Here is a 23,252-nt window from a genome sequence, read left to right as displayed (position 1 = left end):
TTTTCAGGAAAATTCAAGCCTCGTTCTTATATATAGGTTTTATAAGGGTTACAGTCCTTACAAACAAACTCAAAAGTCGCAGAATCAAAACGCAGAAAAAAAATTTTGCGTGAAAAATAACAAACAAAAAACACACCCGAATACAGTGTTCATTCCCATTTTTCCAATGATCAGAACAAAAATACCAGCCATACAGTTCTATAACACGAGAAAAAATACCTTACGAAAATTTTTGAAAATTGAATGTCCAGCACTTTTTGCTACCAGGGTACTGATAACAAACATCAAAATTCTTATGTGCAAGTTTGTCTGGCAGAAAAATCCTTGAATTAATTCTGAATTTGAACACAAAATTTTTTCAATGAAGTTTTGATCTTTTTAATTACCTAAATCAATAATTTATTTTTGAATTGGGTGACCAGAAAAGAAGTATATCAAAAAGAAAGATCGACATGTTAAATTGAAAAACTTCATTACGATTTACGTTTTTCCATGGCAAATTAACAGGGATAGCCGTTTACTGTGCAGGTAGCATTTTTAATGAGCGTCGTTTTTTTCTGCTGTGATAAAATTATGTGAAAAAAAACTAGAACTTGAACATATTCGACAATCAAAGTAAACAGCAAATTTGAAATAGTTTGTAGAAAAACTTTAAAAAAAAACAAAAAAAAAATTTTTTTTTTAGTTTAAAAACTTTTCAATTTTGAGATTAATATGGCGCTTAAAACTCTAAAAACTAAATTTATTCGGGCGAAACTTAATTTGTACGGCTTAAATAAAGAGTAAATAAGCTAATTTACGCCTGATCACTCGCACGAAATTAGACAAAATAAATAAAAAACTTCAAACCGGTTTTTCTCGACACCAAGGAAACTATTTTAAAATTTTTTGATATCGTTCAAATCACGACTTTAAGGACTTTAATATGAAATATCACTCAAACCATAAGTTTTTTTCTAATTAGTGTCGTTTGTTTTCTGCTCTGATGAAGAGAGTTGAACAAAAACTTAGAACTTAGGCATATTGGACAGTCAAAATAAATTAGGCCAATTTAAAAAATTTTTGATGAAAAAATAAAAAAATTAAAAATTTCGAAAGAATTGTTTTTTTTTATTAAAAAATTTGAAAAAAAAATTTTTTAAATTTTTTTCGAAGCTTTGAATATTTTGATTCCTATTATGGCGCTTAAAAATAACTCTATTTCGGTAAATACTTGAGTAATGTACACCTGCTCACTCGCTCGAAATGAGACATAAATCAAAAGTTTCAAACCGGTTTTTCTCGACACCGGGAAAACTATTGCGAAACTTTTAGTGTCGTTCGAATCACAAATTAAAGGTCTTTAATATGATAAATCACTCAACCCAGTCCGATGATTATTTGTGGTAGCTGATTTTGCGTGGAATACAAAACAAAAAATAAAAAACTATAACACACCCAAATACAATGTTCCTCCCCATTTCCGAAGTTTTGAAAATTTTGATTCCTCATATGACGCTTAAAACTCCAAAAACTCTGTTAACTTGAGTAAATATTTGAGTAATGTACGCCCGCTCACTCGCTCGAGATTAGGCAAAAATCAGAAAATTTCAAACCGGTTTTTCTCAACACCGAGAAAAATTTTTTGAATTTTTTGACGTCGTTTGAATCTTGGCATTCATATGATATATCACTCAACCCAATCCGATGATAATTTGTGGTAGCTGATTTTGCGTGGAAAAGAAAAAAAAACTAGAGCACACAGGACTATATTACAAAATGCTAGCATTTTTTGGATCAAAAAATGCTAGCCATACAATTCTATAACACGAGAAAAAAAATTCCCTCAGGAAAATTTTTAAAAATTGTATGTCCAGCACTTGTTCAAAACATCGACTTTTTGACATTAAAGTAGAAAAAAAACGCCGATATTTGAATGTTCCAACTTTCCCAGAAAAAATTTTTTCGGCATTAGTTATGTTTTCTATGCAAAATATTTGAAAAAAAAAAACAAAAAGAATTTTGTTTTGGATTTTTTTAATATCAAAAGATTGATGTTTTTACCTCTTAATTCAGTACGCTTGTTACTTGTGACCGGTGCTTTTGAAAACAATTAAGTTCTCAGCACACAATAAATTACCCACACCAGTTGTCTGGCGTGGGTAACTACTGTATTGCTTCATTTTACTTGGTGTAGATAACATACAAACAAAATGTATATAAAATTTCGAATCTTTTATTATTTTTTTTTTAGATTTTTTTATTACTTTCGGTTTTGCAAGACTATGAGAATTTTTGACAAAAGGAGCGGACTAAGTTTGGTTTAATTGTTTTGTTTCAGAACAACTTCTTTTGCCTCATTTTAGCTTCAAATTATTTGAATGTCAATTTTGAAGATAGAATATTTTTAGAACAGCTGAATTAGTCAGTATGCCAACTTTTATAGCTATTGGGCGTTAATAAAAACTGAAGCTTTTTCCACGCTCGCTTCCACCATTCGAAATATTGATTTTTTGTAGTTTTTGTACGTGTAATTATTGCTAAACGCGTAATATTACAATGCAAAGTATGAAGAACAAATCTGTTCTTCATACTTTGCATCACAATTGTGAGTTTGTTCACTTTGCCAAATTATAAGTTCTCAAAATTGAATTTTAAAAGGGGTGGGGGAGGGAAAAGAGCTAAAATTTGTTAAAGGAAAATCGAAAGTGGGGTAAAGGGAAAAGAGAGCCTCCATAAGTATTGATGCCTTCAAGATTTTATATAGAAAATTTCATCTGTGGTTAATTTTTTCAAGTAAAGTGTGTATGAGGAGTGCAATTTGGCTAATATGCATAACCATTTAACTAATTGCACGAAAAATCCAATCATGAATTAGCAGAATAAAAATGAAAAATTGCTATATATAGGTACAGTAGTAGCAACCGCTCGTACTCCTACTCCAACCCCCCCCCCCCAACTCTTGTAGCCAATTTTATCCAAAGGGTCCCCTTTGGTATAACTTAACGACATCCTTTTTGGCCGTTTTTTTTAAAGTTGCCTGCCGCGCAAAATTTTGACACAATTGGGTCCGTAAAGTATTTTCGGAGATTTCGGAAAACCAAGAACTCGACCTTAAAAAATGTCTGCAAAATCAGGTCCGCACTGGACAGGTACAAGCTTGCATCTGGTGAAGGCAGATATGTTTTTTAGCCTCTCATTTATTTTTCGCTAAAATACTATTACTTAAAGGCAATTTAAAATATATGTTTTTCCAGTAATGTAACTTTAATGATGAATAATCGGCTTTTATGCAGATTTAAAATTTTGACTCCGAGAACTAATTCCGTCTGTTTTTAGAAATGGAATCAATTTTGAGCCTCAGTCAAGATACGAACTGGACAAAGTCTACCAGTACTACAGAAATGTAATAGCTGAGCGAGACCAAGCTCAAAACTTCTGGACTGGGATTGCCAAGATCCAGTTGAAGATAGTTGACAGTGGGTTTCCAGTCAGTCCTCCTATTTGGTCATATTTTTCCAATTTCAAACCAATTCCTGAACATCTCTGGATGAATGGACAGCCGAGTGATGATTTGAAAGAGGAAAAATGCAGCGAAGTCAAAGAAGGGAAGGGGTTGAATGACATCAAATGTTCGGATGAGCAGCATAAAGTGCCCGTTGTTTGCGAGTACTCTGTAGGCGTCGCTAGAAAACGGCATCTCGCGAGTTATGTCTGAACGAAAAACCTAAAAGCAACTAACGAATTGAAATTTAGCTTGCATTGCATTACACTTAATAAATTGAAAAGCTTCATATCAAAATATTATTAATAGAAAAACTCAATCAAATCAATTTTGTGAGCAACATTACGAGGCCAAACTGAGCACCGGAAAGGCGCACCGTTTGGTGTATATTTCACTGGAGACAAATTTTTAAAGATGTTGACATTTTGTCGGCATAAGCAAAGGAAGCACGAAATCAAAGAAAAATAAAAAAAGTGGGCGTTTTTGCGGAATCCGCTAGCTTTTCACGAAATAAGTTAGGCGCGGACGAGTTTTTAATCAAACGTTTGCTGGATGTTATTTATTGTTCCGATCACTGAAAGTAGAGAAGATGTTTGTCGTCAGGTGTATTGGCCTTTTTTTCAACGCAAGGTCGAATGATATATCATATTAAATCCCTTTCAGTCGTGATTCGAAAAATGCTTCTAACTATGAACGTAACAAGTTTCTCGGAGAAAAACCGTGTCAAAAAAAATCGAGTGTCGAGAAAAACCGGAGTGTCGAGAAAAACCGGTTTCAAATGCGGGCTTGTAACAGGACGATAAGCTTTTATTTAGGCCGGGAAAACTTAAATCCATTTCAAACTTTGAACAAAAAACTGTAAGAACTGTGGAAAAAACTGGGGAAAAAATAACTTGATCCATTGTTGTTAAGCTAAGCTTAGCAAGACCCTAAGTCAAGGGTCTTCTGCTATTTGTTTAGATACTTTATTTCGTTTAAAAAGCCCTAGGATGAAGGTCCTTCAAAAAAATAAGGAACCACTTCCTAGGATTTTGCTTTACGTGAGGACCCCTCCCCCCTAGGAAGGACCCCTTTAGGATTCGGGACACGATACAATACTACTACCATACTTCATAGTTCTTTCCCGCTATTTTGAGAGTTGACAGAGCAAACGAGTTTTTGCGTCCTCAGCAAGACTCACCAAAAAAGAATTTTGACCGCATGCTATTGTTTGAAATTCATTGTTTAGAATCTGGTTGAAGTTTTAAAGAAACATTATTTCTGAATATACTTTTTGTTAATTTTCATTGGGGCATTATTTTGTTCATAGCAAGCGATTCATGACGTATAATTTTTTGTTCTCCCTCTTTCGAATGCATCCTGTGACCTCAAAATATTAAAATTGCATAGGAAGACTTTTGATTCCTTTTTTTAGTAAACGAAAAACACTTTAGAGTTAAAACACAGACGCGATCAATTGAATTGTAATAGCATCAAAGATATCCAAAATTCTCCGACCATAAAACACTACGAATAATAATTTGTTTCTTTTTTCTTCAAATTACTGTCTTTTTTGTGGTGGTGGTGTGCTGGGAGACTTATACGAAAGCGTAGAACATTAGTGAACTAAGCAAAATCGACAAGATTTGTCTTCGATGAATTAATAACAAACAAAAAATGCAAAATTGTCTTAAAATTTTTCTTAGTTTTTGGCACAAAATGTTGCAAAGTTTCAATACCAAAGAACCTGCACTCAGTAAAAACAGAAAATAATCGATGATATTACAATTATAATTGTACATTTATCAAAATTATAAAAAAAAATTAGCGCCAAATTTAATTGCTTAAACGATTCATACTTCATTATAATGATAACCTTTCTTGTGATATTATAACAGATTATAACTAATTATAATTGATATAATTTTTCCGAAAACTTTTTATGATCTGTCATAATCTATTATAATAGACTATCATCCTTGTTTCTGCCAAAATGTTCTTATACAAGAAAAATCAATTGTAAGGGGAACGACGAAACCCCTAATTTGAGATGTCTTGTCACACTTTGATTCATCTGAACACACAGTTTTACCACGAAACAAAAGCTTCGTAGAGCTCCCGTCATATTAGCAGAAAGGTTCACGCGGTAGAAGAAAAAAACTTCGAAGTGAATCATGAAACAAAAGCAAAGTGCTAGGGTTTTGGTGCTAAATTTTCGTCTTCAAACAACTTTAATCGAGAAGAAATGAAAAAAAAATCGTTATAAGTTTGAATTGATTCAGATGCAATACTGAATGAAAAATGGGCAAAACAAGGGATTATAATCAATCATAAAGGATTTTTTTTTGTGCAAACCATATGATTTAGAAATTGGGATAAAAATAATCGATTATAATCAAATATAATTGTATTGAAAAATAGATGGTTTAATAATCGATTGAAATATATTATAATTGATTAAAATTTGGTTTCAAAAAAAATTATAATCGATTTTCAACTGAATAAAATCAATTTTTTCTGTTTTATTAAAACCTGTGCTAAAGATATAGCATAATCGATAATTAGCGCTTGAGACTTGATGCGGAAAGCGCTTAATAAATCTCTTAAAACTCTGTTATACTAAAATCAAGTTTTCTTCGCCTAAATGACCCTATTATATATTACGAACGTTACTGGATTGCTTCACTGGCTCGAAATTCTATTGAAACTCAAAAATTTTAAATCGAATTTTCTCAAAACTTCAACAGTTTTTTGAAAATGCTTGTAGTATTTGTTACTTTAAAGTGGAAAAAATAAAAAAACCAAACCGAAGACAAAGCTATTCGCCACTTTCAGCAGTCGGAAGAAAAACAATTTGGTCATGATCAAAAGGAAATGCTGAAGTTCAAATGTTTTTTGTACCATACGGATTATCCAGTATTCAGCCTATTGTTTAATTGTTTGTCGAATATAAGCACAAATTGTGCGATTGACAAATGATTCAATAAAAGTAGGAAAATGTCATAATGATAAGAATATATAATTGAGGTTAGCAGGCTTTTCCGGGGCTTTGTTTTCGTAACTAACGATAACGGTTAATACAAACGTCAGTTCCTTGTACTGTTGCTCCTCGTTAAACAGTTCAAGCCCTCTTTTTTGATTGAATAAACTTATCTAAAATGCAAAACTATGTTGTTGCAATTGAAACAAAAATTGTTGGATTGATTAGTACCAGCCTGTTGAATAAGATTATTGATAGTTAAAACACTCAAAAGTCTTTATAACAAATGCCTCCGTGATCTTCAAACGAGGCATTTTAACGTTGAAAACTGCAAAATTTCATATAAGTTTGGCAAGCAATAAGTTTTCACACATAATAAATTTAATTTAACACAATTTGTTCTCAGTTCATTAGCTCAAACGAAAAATCTTCGGCAGTTTTAGAGTTGCGCCTTGTTCTTATCGATGTTTGTATGGCAACTGAGTCTCTCCATTTGGTGAATGAGACTATCAAAACAGATGCTACGATGAAGGATGCGCCCATGAAGGTGTACCAAGATGTCTGTTCGCCTCGCAATACCTGGAGAAAAACAAAATCAGGCTCTTTTTCCTCCCCCCCCCCCCCCTCACACGAGCTTCAATATATTAGTGTAACGAGTGGTTTTACGAGGTTGAGTATGAAGACCAAATATGTTTGTCGTGACCTTATTAGTCTTTATGTACATTTTCATAGCAATCGGACTGTGGTCAACAAATTTACATGTAAAAATTTGCAGGTGGGGCGGGAAAAGGAAAAAGAGCCCAAAATCATTGAAAACAAGTGTAGTACCAAAACGCCTGTTCGGCTCGCAATACCTGGAAAAAAATCATTGAAAAACTGGATCGCAAATGTGAAAAAAGGCGTCCCTTAAATACACCAATCATACCCACAAGAAATACCCCCATAAGCTTTTTTCCTGCGAACATAGACGCTCCCCTAAAAACTCGATCCTACGCCACTTTTGGGTATATTTTTTTGTCATCTTTTACCAAAGTATTTTTTATTTTCTAAATCTTTTGTTTTTATAAGATTTTCTAAGTCGGTCCTCGGATGGGCACCGCGGGACGCAGACAAAACCATTTTGGATGAGTTTTATCAAATATTGCTTGAAAACCAGCTTTTTATAACATGGAAAGTGTGTGCTCAAATGTTTAAGCGCTCTCCCTAAGCCTTAAATCGTCGCCTGTGTTCCGAAACACTCACTCAATATTTGATCCCATAGTAATATTTAAGTTCGACCACCGTTATTTGAGCTAACTTGTATGACGTATGAGGTGACTGTAGCTATGCACCTGACAGAAGTGACAATATAGCTGGGCTCTAATTTCAGACACAGGTTAAGCAGGGGCAGATTGACACAGTAGTTGATACAGAGCAGACTCATCGCAAACAGATTTCCTGAAATTAAATCGAGATTATTCAATAGGTCGTACACAAATAGTCTTGATTTTTGACAGCTTGGGGGGGGGGCAGAGCAAGTAGCATGCCGGGGAGGGGGGGGGGGTGATTTTTATACCGCCCTCAGAAAAATTCAGGCGTTGGCCACTGCAAAAGAGTTTCCCTCTTTTAAAAAAATTGTGGACCTTTTTTTAAGTTATCTAGATAAGGAAAACACAAAAACAGACCCCATTTTGCAACAGAAAAAATAATGTCAGTCAAATAACGCTTTATGACCTTTTTTTCAAATAGTTTGCACGGAAAAAAAAAGTTTTTTTTTTCGGAGCTCGTGCTCCCTCAAATATATATTATTTTTATACAACAAAGATGATCTTCGAAAAATGGTACCGAGGGAAGATCCATGAGTGGTGTCTATATGTCACGTCAATGAAAGGATGAAGTTCTAGCTGACAACTCGTCCCCACCCAGCGCCACCCCTGCCAAATTCTGCTCTTGTTTCGAACCGTTTCAAAGTAAACATTTAAAAACAAAAAAATTGATCGAATCACGTGCTGGTTCTCCAAAACTTGATATTTTAAATAAAACCAGAAGTTTTGAATGTCTTTTAATGCATTTCTTCAGAAAACTGTACCTTTGATACAAAACGTTTCCTTGTTGGACGCAAACGCTCCAAACACATTGTAGCCCAAAACAGGAACCAACGCCTGTAGAAAAGTGATAAAAGTGATGTTGAGATTTTCGATTCTCCTCAGAAACAGCATCCAGACACTGGTCGTAATTGCAGCTGCAACTGCGAGCACACAACCCAGAAAACGGGTGTCAACTAGGGTATCATTTTGAGACTCCGCTGACTCCGCTGAGTCTGACTGGAAGTGATTGAAGATAAAGGGAGGCTGGGATACTGTTATGATTCCAAGAAGAGTCAGAAAGATTGCAAGGATGTGAAGTCTGAAAAAAAAAGAAGCATTTTATCCCAAAATACGACTTTTAATTTGTAAAGCACTCTTTGGGACCACATTTGAGTAAGCATTAGTTTTGGATGCCGCTTTTTAGGAGCTTTTTTGATAAGTCTGCTCTTTGTCAAATGCTCGTCAAAAAAGGAATAGTCGATACAGGGATTCGGGTCGAGCACAAATTCGAAACATACCGAAATAATGGTCGAAATTGAAATTCGTCCTAACACAGTCAATACATACCCCGAGCACGGTGGAAACATACTTCGAGTATGGTCGAAACATGCCTCATGCACGGTTGAAGCATATCTCGATCAAGGTCGAAACGTATCTCAAGCACGGTCGAAACATACCGATCGTTCAGCGGTAAGACAAAGTCAAATAAGGAAATGTTTTTCAAATATCAACCTAATTTTTTTAAAAAATTTCCGACTCAAGTTTCCGACTCAAGATAAAAAAAATTAGTTCAAAAATGATAGAAACAATTTCTACCGTTCTAAATGGGTTAAGCTAGATTGGCCATACAGAAAAGTAAATACTCACTTCTGAGGATAAACTCTAAATGCGAAGCTCTCTAAGACTAAACTAAAAACTGCATTTGAATAATAGAGCGTAAATGCATCTGCAACAGGGGCAAATTTATATGCAGACAGCGATAAAACCATTGCGACTCCCAAACCCACTGAAGATACCAGAATATTTATTAAATTCTCAAGGTCAAATCCAAGTTTCTTCCTGGAGAAACATAACAATGGAATTGTTGATAGCATAAGCCACGCGCTCATGTAAAACACACATTTGAAACTAGATTCGGATCCGACAAAATTGAAGAGAAATCCTTCGAGTGCGACCGAATGTCCGACAACAATTGACAGAAAGATTCCGAGAAAGTGACGGATACAAGTTCGAATGTCGCTGACATTCATTTTCTGCCCTTTTCCGACCAGTAAATTTATATAACAGTGAATGAAGTACTGTTGAACACATGCAGTAGATATAGTGAACAAAGAACAAAAAAACTGTCAAATGGTATATTTAGATCGAAAACAATTCAATACTAGAATGAGAACGCTAGAAAAAGATAACAGTGAGAACAAAATGCCAAAATGTTTGAAGTGACCATATTGGCAATAAAAAACGGTCGCTGCAACTGCATGCAGAAGAACTGAATAGCATTAAACTCTCAAGTCTTGATACCAAATGCAGTTGAACTATTTTTGCATTTTGATCTCAAAATCAATACGCCGAACCCGAAATTTAAAAATAATAAACTGAAAGAAATCAGATTTTCAGGCCAGTTCCGCGAAACCCATTTTAAAGTTTGCATAGCTCGAGAATAATTTAGAAAAGTGGAACGCAAACAACGGCAACGCCACTAGATTAAGCCGCAACTAATATAATAGCACTTTAGCAGAGCTAGATTTGCGAGACAGCCTACTTTAAAGCTAACCCCCTGGGATCTGGAGGCCAGGGAAGATACTTAACCCGGCAAAATCAACTCAGAGCAAAACAATTCTGAGAACAACGAAGTTAGCATTTTTTTCATGCTATAATTGACACGTTTTGGGACACGTTTAGATATTTAAAAGATTAAAATAAAATAAGGTTTTTTTTCATATTTATTTTAAGCTAACGCAATCCTCCCAGTTTATTTGGGTATACTTTTTCTCAACATCAAATTTCGCTGGCCTGATAACTGTTAAAATGTTGTATATCTGCTCCTTTTCTTCTGTATAAAAGTTTTCAGGTGCAGCCATCTTGATAAACTTTCCAAGATCTTGAAGAATCGTGAAGAAGCATCAAAGATAGCAGAGAAGCTTTAATTTTTTTATGAGGCTTTTAAGTTTTAAGTTTTAAGTCTTAAGTTTTTAAGACTTTAAGTTTATAAGACTTTTAACAGTCGAAAAACCATGAACACATTCCCAGAAACCTGTATGATGGTTCTGCAGCCCACCAAGTGAATTTGAAATTTTCTTGAAATCTTGGAAAGATCTTCAGATTGTTCAAAACTTTTTGAAGATTTTTCAAGATCTTTATGGATTTCTATGAAAGTCAGTCAAAAGTTTTCTTGAACAATTTTGCAAAAAATTTTCTCAGCCAAAAAGAGGTAACAATATCAAGAATAGAAACAAGGTTTACAGAAATTTGTCAAGTAATCTACATTTTATTAATTTTTTTTCAATTTTTTATGGTCGAATTACTGTTTTTATGGTTAACATACGAAAAGTATTTGTATGATTATTCGAAATATATGTCTGGTTTCTATTTTTTGATCTGTATGATGAAAAATATTTTAAAAGGGGGAATTTTCCGACAAAAATTGAAAATGTCCATCTTCTTGTAATTTCTATCAGTTCCAAAGTAAATTAGGGCAATCAATCAAATCATAATCTAAAAAGCAAAAAGAAGTTTTTTTGAAAAAAAACAAGCAAATTGATCCACAATATGCTCTAACTGATTGCCCGAAAATGTTTTGCAAATGAGGATCATCAAAAAGTTTTGAAAAAAGCTCAACTTTTGCAAAAAACCATTTCGAGACTGTTCGTTATTTTTAACGTTTACATCAAAAATTTTACTTGATTCCTATAATGTTTTCGTTGACTGTCCTAATTTTCATTGAACTAGCAATCATCCTTATTTTTGTAAAATTTTTTCCCTTGCGAATTTTTTTGAAGTCTTTTATTGTGAAAATTTTAAAAAATAATGTTTTTAAACCACACATAGGCGCTTAGTTTGCTGAATTAAAATTCTTCATCTGTTTGTCTAAAATTGCTTTAAAACTAATATAGATCCAAAAATTTTCAAAATTTTTAGTCTGATTTTATTTCTTATGATTATTAGTTATGCGCACAATTTCATTGGTTTGCTTATAATTTCATTGCGCAATTTCATTTTAATATTTCATTTAACAATTCATTTTTAAATCCGAGTTCTGGAGAATTTTAAAATGTTTTTTTTTTGAAAAAAGAAAAAGTTTTCTCTTCAAAAAGAAGTACGAAGAGTTTTTTAAATCTTGAAGAATCTTGAAAGCAAAATCACCCATTTTCTTTGGAAATTGTCTATTTTTGCTATTTTTGTTTTTTCTTTAAGATGTTTTGAATTTTCTTGAAGATTCGTCGAGATTCTCTAAGATTCTTCAAGAGTTTTCAAAGATGTCACAGATTGACAGACTTGGGTTGTTTTTTCCATTCTCACGTTGAAGTTCAGTATGGTTGAACTACCTAAAAAAACAGCCAGAAGTAGAACGCCCCGATCACACTAAAAAATTCAAAAATTTGAAAAAAAAAAGACAAAAAAATACTCGTTTTTATATTTGGTTTGCAATCTTTCAAAAAAATTTCCGCTCTTTCAATTAAGAGAGTAGAGTGTATTTTAGTTACTAGTCATAGGAATTTTTAGCTCAACTTCTTTTGAATCACATTGGGAATGAGTTAGTTTTCACCCTCAAAGAATGTACACTCAGTGACCGAAGCAAAAAAAATTGAAACGTGTTGGTGTAATAAATCATGACTGTCTCTGGACTGCCACCCGCACCGAGCCGAGTGCCCATGGATTTTAATCGACTACAAAAGATTCCCGAGACAAAAATAATCCATTAAAATCTATTAAATATGTAAATTTCAGACCACGAAGTTGATTATATCGCCATTATAATCAATTTTTTTTCGAAAACAAATCCATTAGAATTGATTATAATACATTATGTTTGGCACTAAACTAGAGTCTTTTGCAGAGATTCTGCAAATTTTGCAGAAAATTTGCAAAATGTGTGCTTTCTTTTTTAGTAAATGCCAAGTCTCAACGTCACCCCTCAAGTTTTTTACCTCCCCCAACTAAAGAGAGATGACCATTAACCCCCTCCCCATTCTCAAAGTCTACCAATAAATAACACACCCCCCGTGTTCAACCAAAATTCGGGAGGCGAATGGCGGTTGAGGTAAGCTAGCAGGGAGGGGGGGGGTGTAAATGGGGGGGGGGTGTAAACGTGAGGGGGAGGGTAAACTTGGGGGGAATTGAAGCATGGGGGGGGGGGGTAAAGTAAACGGGGGGTGGAAAAGTAAACTGGGGGGATTAAAGTAAACAGGGGGGATTAAAATAAACAGGGGGATTCAATCAGCATATATATAAGACAAAAAAATTAATAAATTTCAATAAGAAATGTAACTTTTTATGAAACGTATTACGCAGCAACTGCACTAAACAGGAAATTAGATAACTTTGAAAAAAGTTGCAATTTTCATGAATGACCTCTCTTAACAATCCATTATAATCAAAATTAGTCGCTTATAATGAATTATTGAATTATTGGCATAAAAATGTAAGGATTATAATTCATTTGTATTGATAAAAATCGATTATAATGGAATATTTTGACATAAAAAATATTAGGATTATAATCCGTTTTTAATGGATTAAAATCGATTTTTTTTTGTAATTTTATAAATACTGACCATATTATGACAATATAATCGATTATGATCTATGGGCGCTCGGTTCGGGCAACAGTCCTTCTATGACTCTAGAAAAATCTAATCATGTTATAAAGTTGCTTGAATTATAGTGAAGTGAAAAACATAAACGGAATGCAAAACAAGAACTCAATAACGAAAACTATGAAGAACTACGCATATCATGAAAAAAAAAAAGAGGACTAAAAAATTGTAGTTACAAAGGTTTTAGTGCTGGGTTTTTAATCGGAATAGCTTCTTGAGCGTGCACTAGAGATCAAACTGCAATATTATGGTTTCAACTGAATTTGTTTGCTCGAAAAATTTTAATGATTTAGCTCGAAAAATTTTAATGAATTATATAAGATACAGGGATAACAGCTTTGAATATGAACCATGAAAATATTAAGAAAAATTTAGTCTGAGTGAAAATATGGGTTCCAAGTTAAGGCTTGTAATTGATCCGGCGTCGTCGTAATCAATAACTAATACCTAAAAAACAAATATTTAATCGATCAGCATAACTGATCCGACCAGTTTATAGACTGCTTGAAATAAAGCAATCTCAACTTGGCTTCATTATACTGCCCACTGATTCTGTTTTTGCTGGCTCAAATTTGAGCAATTTTGACTTTCAGTTCGACTGCGTAACCCTAATAAGTTGGCAAGGAAAGCTTTAGAGATCATTAAGAAAAAAGTTTTTGGTATAATTGCGATAGTTTATAGTTTAAGTTTATGATTGGTGTATTGTAACTGAACCGCAGATTAATTCCATCAACATGAGGCAAAAACTTTAATTAAAAAAACGAAGAGCATGTGGCAACCTGGTGGTGTGATTGAAGAAAACAGTTAGGAACCCACGTAACTGTTTTCCGCGACCTAAGTGATTATGCCCTGAATTACGAAATTAGCCCTTATTTCATAGTTATTTACCGACTAGGATGTAGTGGGTGTGCTTGAGAGTTGATGCATACAGGATGGATCAAAACTAGTTTCTTCATCAAAAACTTAAACCCACATACCTAATGAATTATTTACTTATTTAATAAAGATTGTGTACTTAAGGTATTTCGAGACCTTTATGAGGAGTTTTAACCCAATTTAAGCAAGAGTGAATGACATTTTTGTAGTTTCCTAGAAACTGTTACTTTGATATAGATTGCTGTCTCCGAAGCACTTTCAGGTTTGTTCCGATCGTAGGGAAGTCTAAAAGCAGGGTAGTTAGTTTTCCTGGCCTTGAGCCAATGGCTATAAGTTCTAATTTTCAATTCGCCGCGTGTGGCAGTTCAACGACCGTTACATGGAATTGAAGTTTCACCACTTCTCTAGATTTCGAAGCATCCACCTGACTTTTTTTTTGTTTCGGTCTTCCACCTCTTACTATGGTCTTGGAGAACTGTGATGAAGGTTTAGAGGAACGTGCTGAGGTTTGTTCATCGAGACATTCATTGTCTTACAAGGCGACTTGGCTGACAGTTCAGGCACATTCCTCATCATTCCACTGATAGTAGGCTGATTATTGAGGGCATCTCGAGACCTGGCCAGGGAGGAGTCGTCAGATTTGACTCTCCAAGAACAGCCTCGGGAAAATTCCTGTTCCTCGGAACAAAATTAGTTTTTTTTTTCTGATTCAAAAGTATTCTGCTTCAACTCGTAGACTTTGTAGACAGCGAAACTTAATAGACAATGCTTACTCAAATTCTCATCCAGTTTGACTCCATAACTTCGTTCGTTCATTCATACTGGTTTCCAAAGTCGTCACAGCCTGAGTGTTTTGTTTCAGCTATAGTTTCAACCGGTTATATTCATTGAAAACTTTTTAATTTCTGCCGAAAATTGGCTTTTATCTCCTCCGTGTCCCTGACAAAAAGATTCACTACCAAGCTTTACCCGTTTTTGTTCAAAAAAATTTGCTCAAATTTGAGTTGGACCGCAATTTTATCAATCCATTACTCGTGACCTGCTGAAGCTTATTGATTAATTTTTTTCTTTTTTGGAACTTTCCAATCAAAAACTGTCCAAAAATTTTCGTCCTGTTTCTTCTTCATGTTTCAAAAACTGCGCCCTGTTTCCTGTCGTTGTCATCCTCAGCATTTGTAATATAGTGCTGAAAGATGCACCAATCCTTTGGGCTTCCATAGACTGCATCAGTTTCTCAAAAGAAGATGGGTGACCCAGTGTCATTCCGACTTGCAGGAGAAGTAGATGCTGCCTTTCGGTTCTTCTTGAACTCGAGACTGAAAGTGAAGTCTGAGTTTGAAACTGTCGCGCCCATAGAAGTTAAGCCAGACCTGCTTGCTCCATTCATGCAACATCTCCTAACAAAAAAATTACCATGGTTTTCTCTTTGAGCTTCCCTCTGAAAGACTGATACTAGCCATCAGTGAGTTGCCTCTCTCTTTTCATGATGGTTATTTTTTGGGTCTTTCCTCTAGCACCCGTGTTTAAATTCATTTACCAGTTACAGTTAACACATTCTTTATACAAATAATCATATACAAAACCTTAGATGAAAAACTGAATTATGAGCTAACACCCTGGAGTATATCTCACCGCTTCTTTGTCGTGTTTTTGTTACTGTGGTTTCATTGGGTCGGGATTCAATTCAACTGAGTCGTCGCCAGCATGGGTCCTCGTCTGGACCAAAAATTTTATTTGTTCAATAGCCATCAAAAGGCGCAGGTTGAGTTCTTGCTACTGTTTTGCCTTCAACTTCGCCGCTCACACTTCATCCCAATCATTGGAAGACTTCTTTCAATTTTTGTTTGGTGTCATCCGAGAACGAATTTCTAGAGCCAGCTACCTTTGGTCTATAATACTTCCTGTGCCCGAAGTTTTAGCCGTTCCATGTTTTAGCCGTTCCTAAGCGTCTCAAAAAAACCGCACTAAAAAGTGTTACGACAATAATGCAAAAAGATAGTACAAAAAAATTGAACCAAAAATTCTAGTAAACAATTTTCAAGTCGGAACACGAGAGCTCTAATCAGAGAAAAAATTACTACTAACAATAGTTACCAAAAAACCTTTTTAAAGGTTTTCTGATTTAAAAAATTTTCAATGGAAAAAAATGTTTATCATGCAGTTTTCATTAATGGAAATCCTATGATAAGCAATTTTTCCATAGAACTCATGCATGGAATTCTATGATAAACATTTTTTTTTGTATGGAATTCTTTTCTAAGCATTTTTTATGGACGTCAACCCGGGTATATTAAGCTGCTGGGGCTTCTCAGCGAGCCAGAAAATACAATTCTTAGTTTTGTCTATTATGAATCTGAATACGAATATAGTAAATGCACTATTCACCTATTCACTCTAAAAGATGAGACAACAGAAACAAGCAACCCCTCGATGACAGCAGTTCCTCATTATCTTAACGCATTCCCAAGCAGGCAAACTCTAGGACAGTTACTATCTTATCCAGCGGCTGTCATATGTTTATTGCACTAAAACCTCACTAAAGTCGTCTTCTGTTGGCCGAGCTGTCCTGTTATTTCGCTCAAAGCAACCTCCTTTCGAGAAAAGTGGTCAAGGAAAAAAATTAAGCGAAAACTGTCCCTCTTTTGAATCAGTGCCAAAAGAATGGAAGTGGCGGACAGAAAAATGGACCTAATTTTGTTTAAAAACCCTAAATTATCGCAACCGGACATTCCAAACGAATACTATTATCAGTTGAATTCACAAGGCTGCTTTGAAGATTTGTTTAAATACCGGTATCGTTTTCATGTATCAAGATTCATGCTACCAGACTTAACTTTTTATGATTTTGTTGTAAATTAATTTGAATTAACACTTTTTCCCCTTTTTCTGGGATTTTTCTCGCGATACTCATTGTAGAAGACATTGAACTGCGCTGTAACTCATTGCGCAAATTTGTTTTCCGATTTGAGGAAACGTATTTATTCAAAATTTTGACATAAATGATTGAACAAATTAAATAGTTTCCGGCCAAAAGGGATTATTTGGTTCTTAAATGGGTAATAGAGAATACATTTTAAAAAATTGTCTCTTATATTTCAGTAGGCAGTCTTCTTAGAAATCAATATTTCATATCTTCAATTTAACCAAATCAAAGGTTTTATCCGAATTTGCAAACTGATGAAGGTGCAAGTTGCATGTTTTTTCAAAAAAAACCCAAACAGTAACAACTTTGTTTCAGCGATACCCAAAAAAAAAGTTGTAGTTAAGTTTGTTGTCCTCCAATTGGATCTTGAAATGTTCGATCTTTATCTCTGCACCAATCTGATCTCTGTATGAAGACGAAACCATCATTAGCCTGCTTAAGTGAGCAAACACCACAACTGTGAAGAGTTTCCAACAGACAATCGCATCAGTCTGTATCAACAACAATGAGAAAGTCAGACCATATATTGCCCGGAAACAAACTAAGTACTTTCGATTTAGATTTCTGCTCTTTATGTTTTTCTGCTGTTTTTTTGCTTTTTCTGGTTTGATTATAAGTTTTTTGTTTCCTATTAATTTTATACGTGTTTTATGTTGACATTTTTTTTAGTTTTACGCTTTATTTTGGGTTGTTTTTTTTTGTCATAGAATCACAGGAGATGCATGTTCGCCACTCTCCGCTTCACCTCTTAAACTTCCGGAATATTCAAACATAACTAGTTTTAAAAACTATATTGATCCAGCATGAGGGTCTGTTCCATCCAAGTAGCTCATTACTGGCTATCATCGCTCAAAAATAGATAATTTGTTTGGTGTGCAGACTACGTCGCTAAAGCGTTCGCTGATCAACACGGTGAAACACTTTGATTAGGCCCAGCTATAACCTCCGTAAAAACACCTACGTAACATTCGGGAGCAAACTAAAGAGCAACGGAGAGTTGAAAGTATCCCTGTCGACGTCTGACTGACGAAATACTGTAAATCTAAGCGTTTTCCACCGTCTTGACCTAACCAGTTAGCTTTAGTAAATTCGAGCGACAAGCGCGTTACAAGCTCGTTACTTTGTTTAGGCTATCGCTGAGACCGAGCGTACCAAAACAAGGCATCCTTAAATGACCGGGTCTCAGCATCACCATAACTGCTAATAATTAAAAGCTTTGCTAATTCTCTAAAAAATTATTTTGTGACAGTTTTTCAATTTGTCTTTATGCGATAGATTGATGTTTCGTGATCCTCAATTACCCGGGCTCTGAAAAATCAAAAAAAAAAACTGGTGAAAAAATGACTATTTCAGGGCATGCAGTAGCTAAAATACACATGTAGAGGAAAAAAATTTTGTTGCTGACTATAAGATAGTACTACGAGACAAACGGAAAATGAAAAACTATTATGATCTGAGTCTAAACACGTAAGTCATTCGTAAACAAACCGTTCTCAAGTACGCAGTGTCTAGCAGCATTAGGTCAGTTTTAAAATTAACCAAAAATGGAAACAAAATCGGAAAACAAAACGTGAACTTGTTTTTTTTAGGCTACACTATAGGTAAACCTTATCGCAAGAAATGTTCAACGAAAAAACAGTAGAGCTGGAAAAAACTAAACAAAATTTTTGACAAGACGGCTGCGCTTGAAGGTTTTCACATTTGAAAAAATTCTCCAGATTTGCGAAACTCCTCAGTTGTTTGCGTACAAATAACTGCTATTGCCATGTAGTTTTTTGGACAGAACGATCGAGCCTAGAAAACTTATTAAGTAAGGTAATTAATGAAAATATGAAACATGAACGAAGAACGCATCTTTTTTCTGTTTACCTAATACGTTAAGCCGCCTTTTTAGCCTCAGCAATAGAAGCGAAAACTACTTTCAGCAAAACTTTTAGTTTGGAGCATGAGGATGAAGCATACAATAATGATACCTTGATGCTGTGAGTTTTCACAAAAGTGTGAATTAGCTACGGAAAATCAAGTCCAAAAAATTCGTTAGAGCTAAGTTTTGATATCGAATTTTCTTAAATGACACTAAAATTGAAACCATTTGATGAGAAAAAAGATCAGTGCCTGCTGGAAAAAGTTTCGCAAAGGTTGAATTTCATACCCTGGAAGAATTCAAGTTTAAAACTGGCCAAAAAGCAAGTTAGAATTGCTGTCAAACTCAGCCTAACTTCAAAATTATCAGAAAATTAGATGCATCTGTGCAATAAGGGGCGCGGCCTGTCTTGTCTGAAAAGTTCGGGGATATATGTGCCATTCCCCGGATGGTAAACCGGAACCTTCCGTTGCACTAGGAATACGACCTTAAAGGCCTTATTAACGAATTGGATACGGACAGGAAGATTGAATTATTCCGGAAATTGTTTTTTTTTAATTTTCGATTAAATCCAGATAGCCAAAATTTTTGCAACAAAAACAACGTGTCATACACATAAGAAAAATAGCCGAAAAACGCACAAAAATTGGTTGTGTGAAGAGAGACGAAAAATAAAACCTTGTTTTATCTGAAACTGAAACAAGAAATACTATTGAAGCCTCCGGTCGCGACACGCAGACGCAATAAGCAGCTTAATCGCGAGATGAAAAGGACCGAAAGATTAGGTGGAATACTCGCGACATATCAAAACCCTCCCAAACAGAAAAACAGAGGAAACTAAGAAATAACGACGTTACTTCTGGGAGAAGTCGGAATTGGATGCCTAAAAACTGTTTTACAAACAATCACATTCTTGTAATGCCCTGAATGAAATTAATTTAACTCAATATTGATTGATTCATTCAGAGCATGAGTAGTTGAGGGCAAGGAGAGATCAATCTATCTCTAATGGATCTAAAAGGGAACTGCCACTAATTTATCTTAAATTATGATTCTAAGCCCTATTTTTTGTTACAATCCCGTTGTCTGGGGTTTCAAATTCCAGCTATGTATTTATTTTTGCACTTATATGAAAGCTAAGTAAAATTTGTTTGGCTGATGGCTCAAAAGCTGTAACACAATGGTTGGCTTTTAAACAGACCAAAAATCACTTTGCTAGGTCGAGACGGAGAAAAACGAATACAATTAAGGTAACTGACGTCAGCCAGTCGTCAAAAGGGTCTTTTTCTACCCTCCGTCGCTGTGCAACTTCTGGTCGAATGTCAAATAGAAATTTTTATATGAGACATTATTGAAGCCTTGTACGACAGAAGATACTGAAGAAACCGAATACTCTCAAGTCAGTGTACCGAATATAACTCAAGGCGTTTCAACTTGAATGGTTTTATAAATAAACGTTATTTATGTTTCACAGCATCGACACTTTGTTAATATAACAGTTATTGACCCGCTAGCCACTAATAAAATCGATAAAATTCGGTTTGTGAACACGGTTTGGCGGCATACGAGAAGGAACGTCGCAGAACTGTGTCACAGATAAAGGGATCTAAAAAATTATGGTTATGATCTTTGAATGTAACGGTCGTCCACTTAGGTCACAAATGAAATTAAGAGAAATAGGCCCTAACATCATTGGCTCAAGGGTCAGGGACACTACCCTCTTGAGTTTTCGACCTCATTCTGTCGGAGCCAATTCGGTTCGCTTAAGACATTGAACAGCAAGATCGTGCTACAGCGCTTAAATGCTACTACGAAAATACCGCCCCACTCTAGAAATAAGCACATCCCAATAGCTCGGTCTCTAGATACCTAAAACACGCCAACGCCGTTAGGAACAGAGTTGGAAACTCAAGCAAAGACTATTAGTTTTTATTGGACAGTTGACCTCTGATCCATTTAAGATAGATCAGCCTAAAACTCGCCTTATCTCAACATAACGGTGTAAAATACACTCAAGGAGTTATTTTCATAATTCACATATTGACAACGACTCTAGAATCAAGTAAATGAGATAAGTAATTGAACATTTAGTCCACAGTGTTTCTGTTTTTTCAATTAATTACGTACATGTCTAAATCAAAATTATGACTCAGAATTTTCCAGACAATTAGATAAAAAAAACCTTTTGATTAGTTTTAGAGGTTAAAAGTATTTCAATCTAAATAGTTTCTTTGGAGGTCAACTTTGACTGGCTCATTTTTCTAACATGATGTTTTAGAAGCAAAATTTACGTGAAATATTGGAAAGAACATGTGTAAATTGATGTTTTATTGTGATTTAGATTAGTTTAGTGTGAGAAAACTAACGATGCACATAATTGCGAAAATGCTTGAATTTTAGTTTTTATCAAAAATCTCTTCAATTTTATTTGTAAGCAAAAGAGCGAAGAGCTTAAAACTCCAACTGTTTTCCGATTAAGGGGCCAGTATCCAAAACTTTAATGTTTTTTATCAATTCACAGGGAATTTTCAAAGCATTTTTTATTGATACGTAGAATATGGCCAATTGTTATCTGAGTTACCGAAATGTTTCTATTGTAGCAGCTAGCTCCCTTTGATACAGCATCAACACCCTCAACAGAAGTGCAAAAAAATACGAGAGTCTTGTTACAGCAATTCCTGGTCTCTCCCTCAATAACAACTCGCTGAACCAAGGAAAGAACCTTCCACGATTACTGGAAGACAGTTCATTGAAGGAGAAAAAAATGGCTGTGAGGCACGACTTGGTGAACAACACCATTTAGAGCCACAGAACAAACAACTATTGCCCTACCTGTTTTGAGGAGAGCTGACAAACTATTTGAAGTTGAAAAAGCAGAAGATATTGGCAATCGTCTATTGCAGAAGGGAAGGAACGCTCGACTTGTTTACTCAGCTACTCGGCACTGAAAAGCTCATTAATCCTCCAAGAAAACGGCTACCCTCCAAGAGCAAACAGAACTATCCAGAGCAGCTCAGTGAAGTTTTTGAAGCTGCTCCAGAGTGCTGAATAGGAGCTGAATTTTCTGCGATTGGTAGTCGCACACAGAAAAAGACTGACAGAACTGATTGGCAATATCAAGGGCAAACAACAGAGAACATCGCAGACAAGGAGGAAGCAGAAGCTGACGGAACAGGAAGAGTCTGCGCTTCAAAGACAGTGGTGAAGAGAGTGTGATTTGTTTTGCTTTGTGCCTTGTGAGTTTTTTTCTCGTGGCCTGCAAAACAATGAACACAGTAGATTGCTTACTGTTTGGTTCAGACAATTTAAAAAATAGGAAAATAATTTGTAAAATTGTGTTAGACTAATAAAAATTCTATAGAAAACTTCAATTATCTGTACATAGACTGAATTTTTTGAGAAAGTGTCTGAAAACTGATATAATATTGGACTTTTTGAAGTATAGAGTCCCCGAGAACGTTTTTTGGACCAAGCTGTCAACTAAAACTACTTAGGATTGGATCTTGTAGGGCAAATGAGGACAGGAAAATGTATGAGGAGCTGGTATTGAAAGCCCGATTGCTGGTGCAAAAAGAAATCGACGAACAAATGTGGGCATCCATTTTCCGTTTGGTGTGGCGTCAATTTGATGCAAGCTGCTTAAGGACGAAAATTAGAAAAAATGTCCGAGAGACATGATAAAATTCTTGGGGCGTCAAATGAGCAATCATTTAAGGTGCTTGAGACCTTTGAACTGCCTGGATTGTTACATGAATTGCTGCCAATGGGTCCGAAGCATCCAATTAGAGAAAAATTTACCAAAAACCTATTTTGACTGATGGCGACATTTTCATCTCACAATTGAAAACCTCAAAACATCTGGTGAAACTTTGTGTAAAACAGAAGCCGCGGCAAAGGCATATGCAAAAAAGTTAGGCAAACCCCATGAGACAAAGCCGTTGAAAAAACGAGGACATATCATCGGTTGCTGGTTGTGCCTGTTGATAAGGGGGTTGGATTTTGCATTTTGAGGAAACACACGTATGAAGCAAAACTGGAATCTTTGTTGCAATCTGCTCAGTTTTTGAAAATGAAGCAACCGCTGATGAGATGATACTGAAAAGTGAGGAAAAAGTTAACCAAGAATTACTTGCTTTGAACAAAAGAGATGACATAATTGATCATTTTTATCCTAAGATGAGGTCAACAGAGGGGTAATCCGCGCATTTGTACGGTTCAGGTAAGGTACACAAGGCTGAGACACCCCTTCGACCAGTACTATCA

General features: G+C 35.1%; 3 protein-coding genes across 4 annotated transcripts in view; 1 reads left to right on the top strand and 2 right to left on the bottom strand.

Annotated features, from left to right (window-relative positions):
* Positions 1-23,252, bottom strand: part of LOC134844416 (UBX domain-containing protein 1-like) — a 583,758-nt gene that overhangs the window by 270,808 nt on the left and 289,698 nt on the right. The gene's annotated exons all lie outside the window — the stretch shown is intronic.
* LOC134844457 (propionyl-CoA carboxylase beta chain, mitochondrial-like) overlaps positions 1-23,252 on the top strand; it is a 293,941-nt gene that overhangs the window by 223,997 nt on the left and 46,692 nt on the right. The window lies entirely within an intron of this gene.
* On the bottom strand, positions 6,756-9,806 carry LOC134845126 (uncharacterized). 2 transcript variants are annotated; one of them, XM_063861993.1, is made up of 4 exons: positions 9,377-9,806; positions 8,512-8,828; positions 7,741-7,880; positions 6,756-7,022 (listed from the first exon to the last, which is right to left on the bottom strand). In XM_063861993.1, exons 1-4 carry the CDS (start codon positions 9,757-9,759, stop codon positions 6,846-6,848), a joined length of 1,017 nt encoding a protein of 338 aa, XP_063718063.1. In that variant the 5' UTR covers positions 9,760-9,806; the 3' UTR covers positions 6,756-6,845. The 2 variants fall into 2 exon arrangements, with proteins under 2 accessions (XP_063718063.1, XP_063718065.1); XM_063861995.1 differs by having other exon boundaries at positions 7,775-7,880.

The sequence above is a fragment of the Symsagittifera roscoffensis genome, chromosome 4 (assembly GCF_963678635.1).
Source record: "Symsagittifera roscoffensis chromosome 4, txSymRosc1.1, whole genome shotgun sequence".
Lineage (NCBI taxonomy): Eukaryota > Metazoa > Xenacoelomorpha > Acoela > Convolutidae > Symsagittifera > Symsagittifera roscoffensis.
This window is presented reverse-complemented; position numbering and strand designations above follow the sequence as displayed.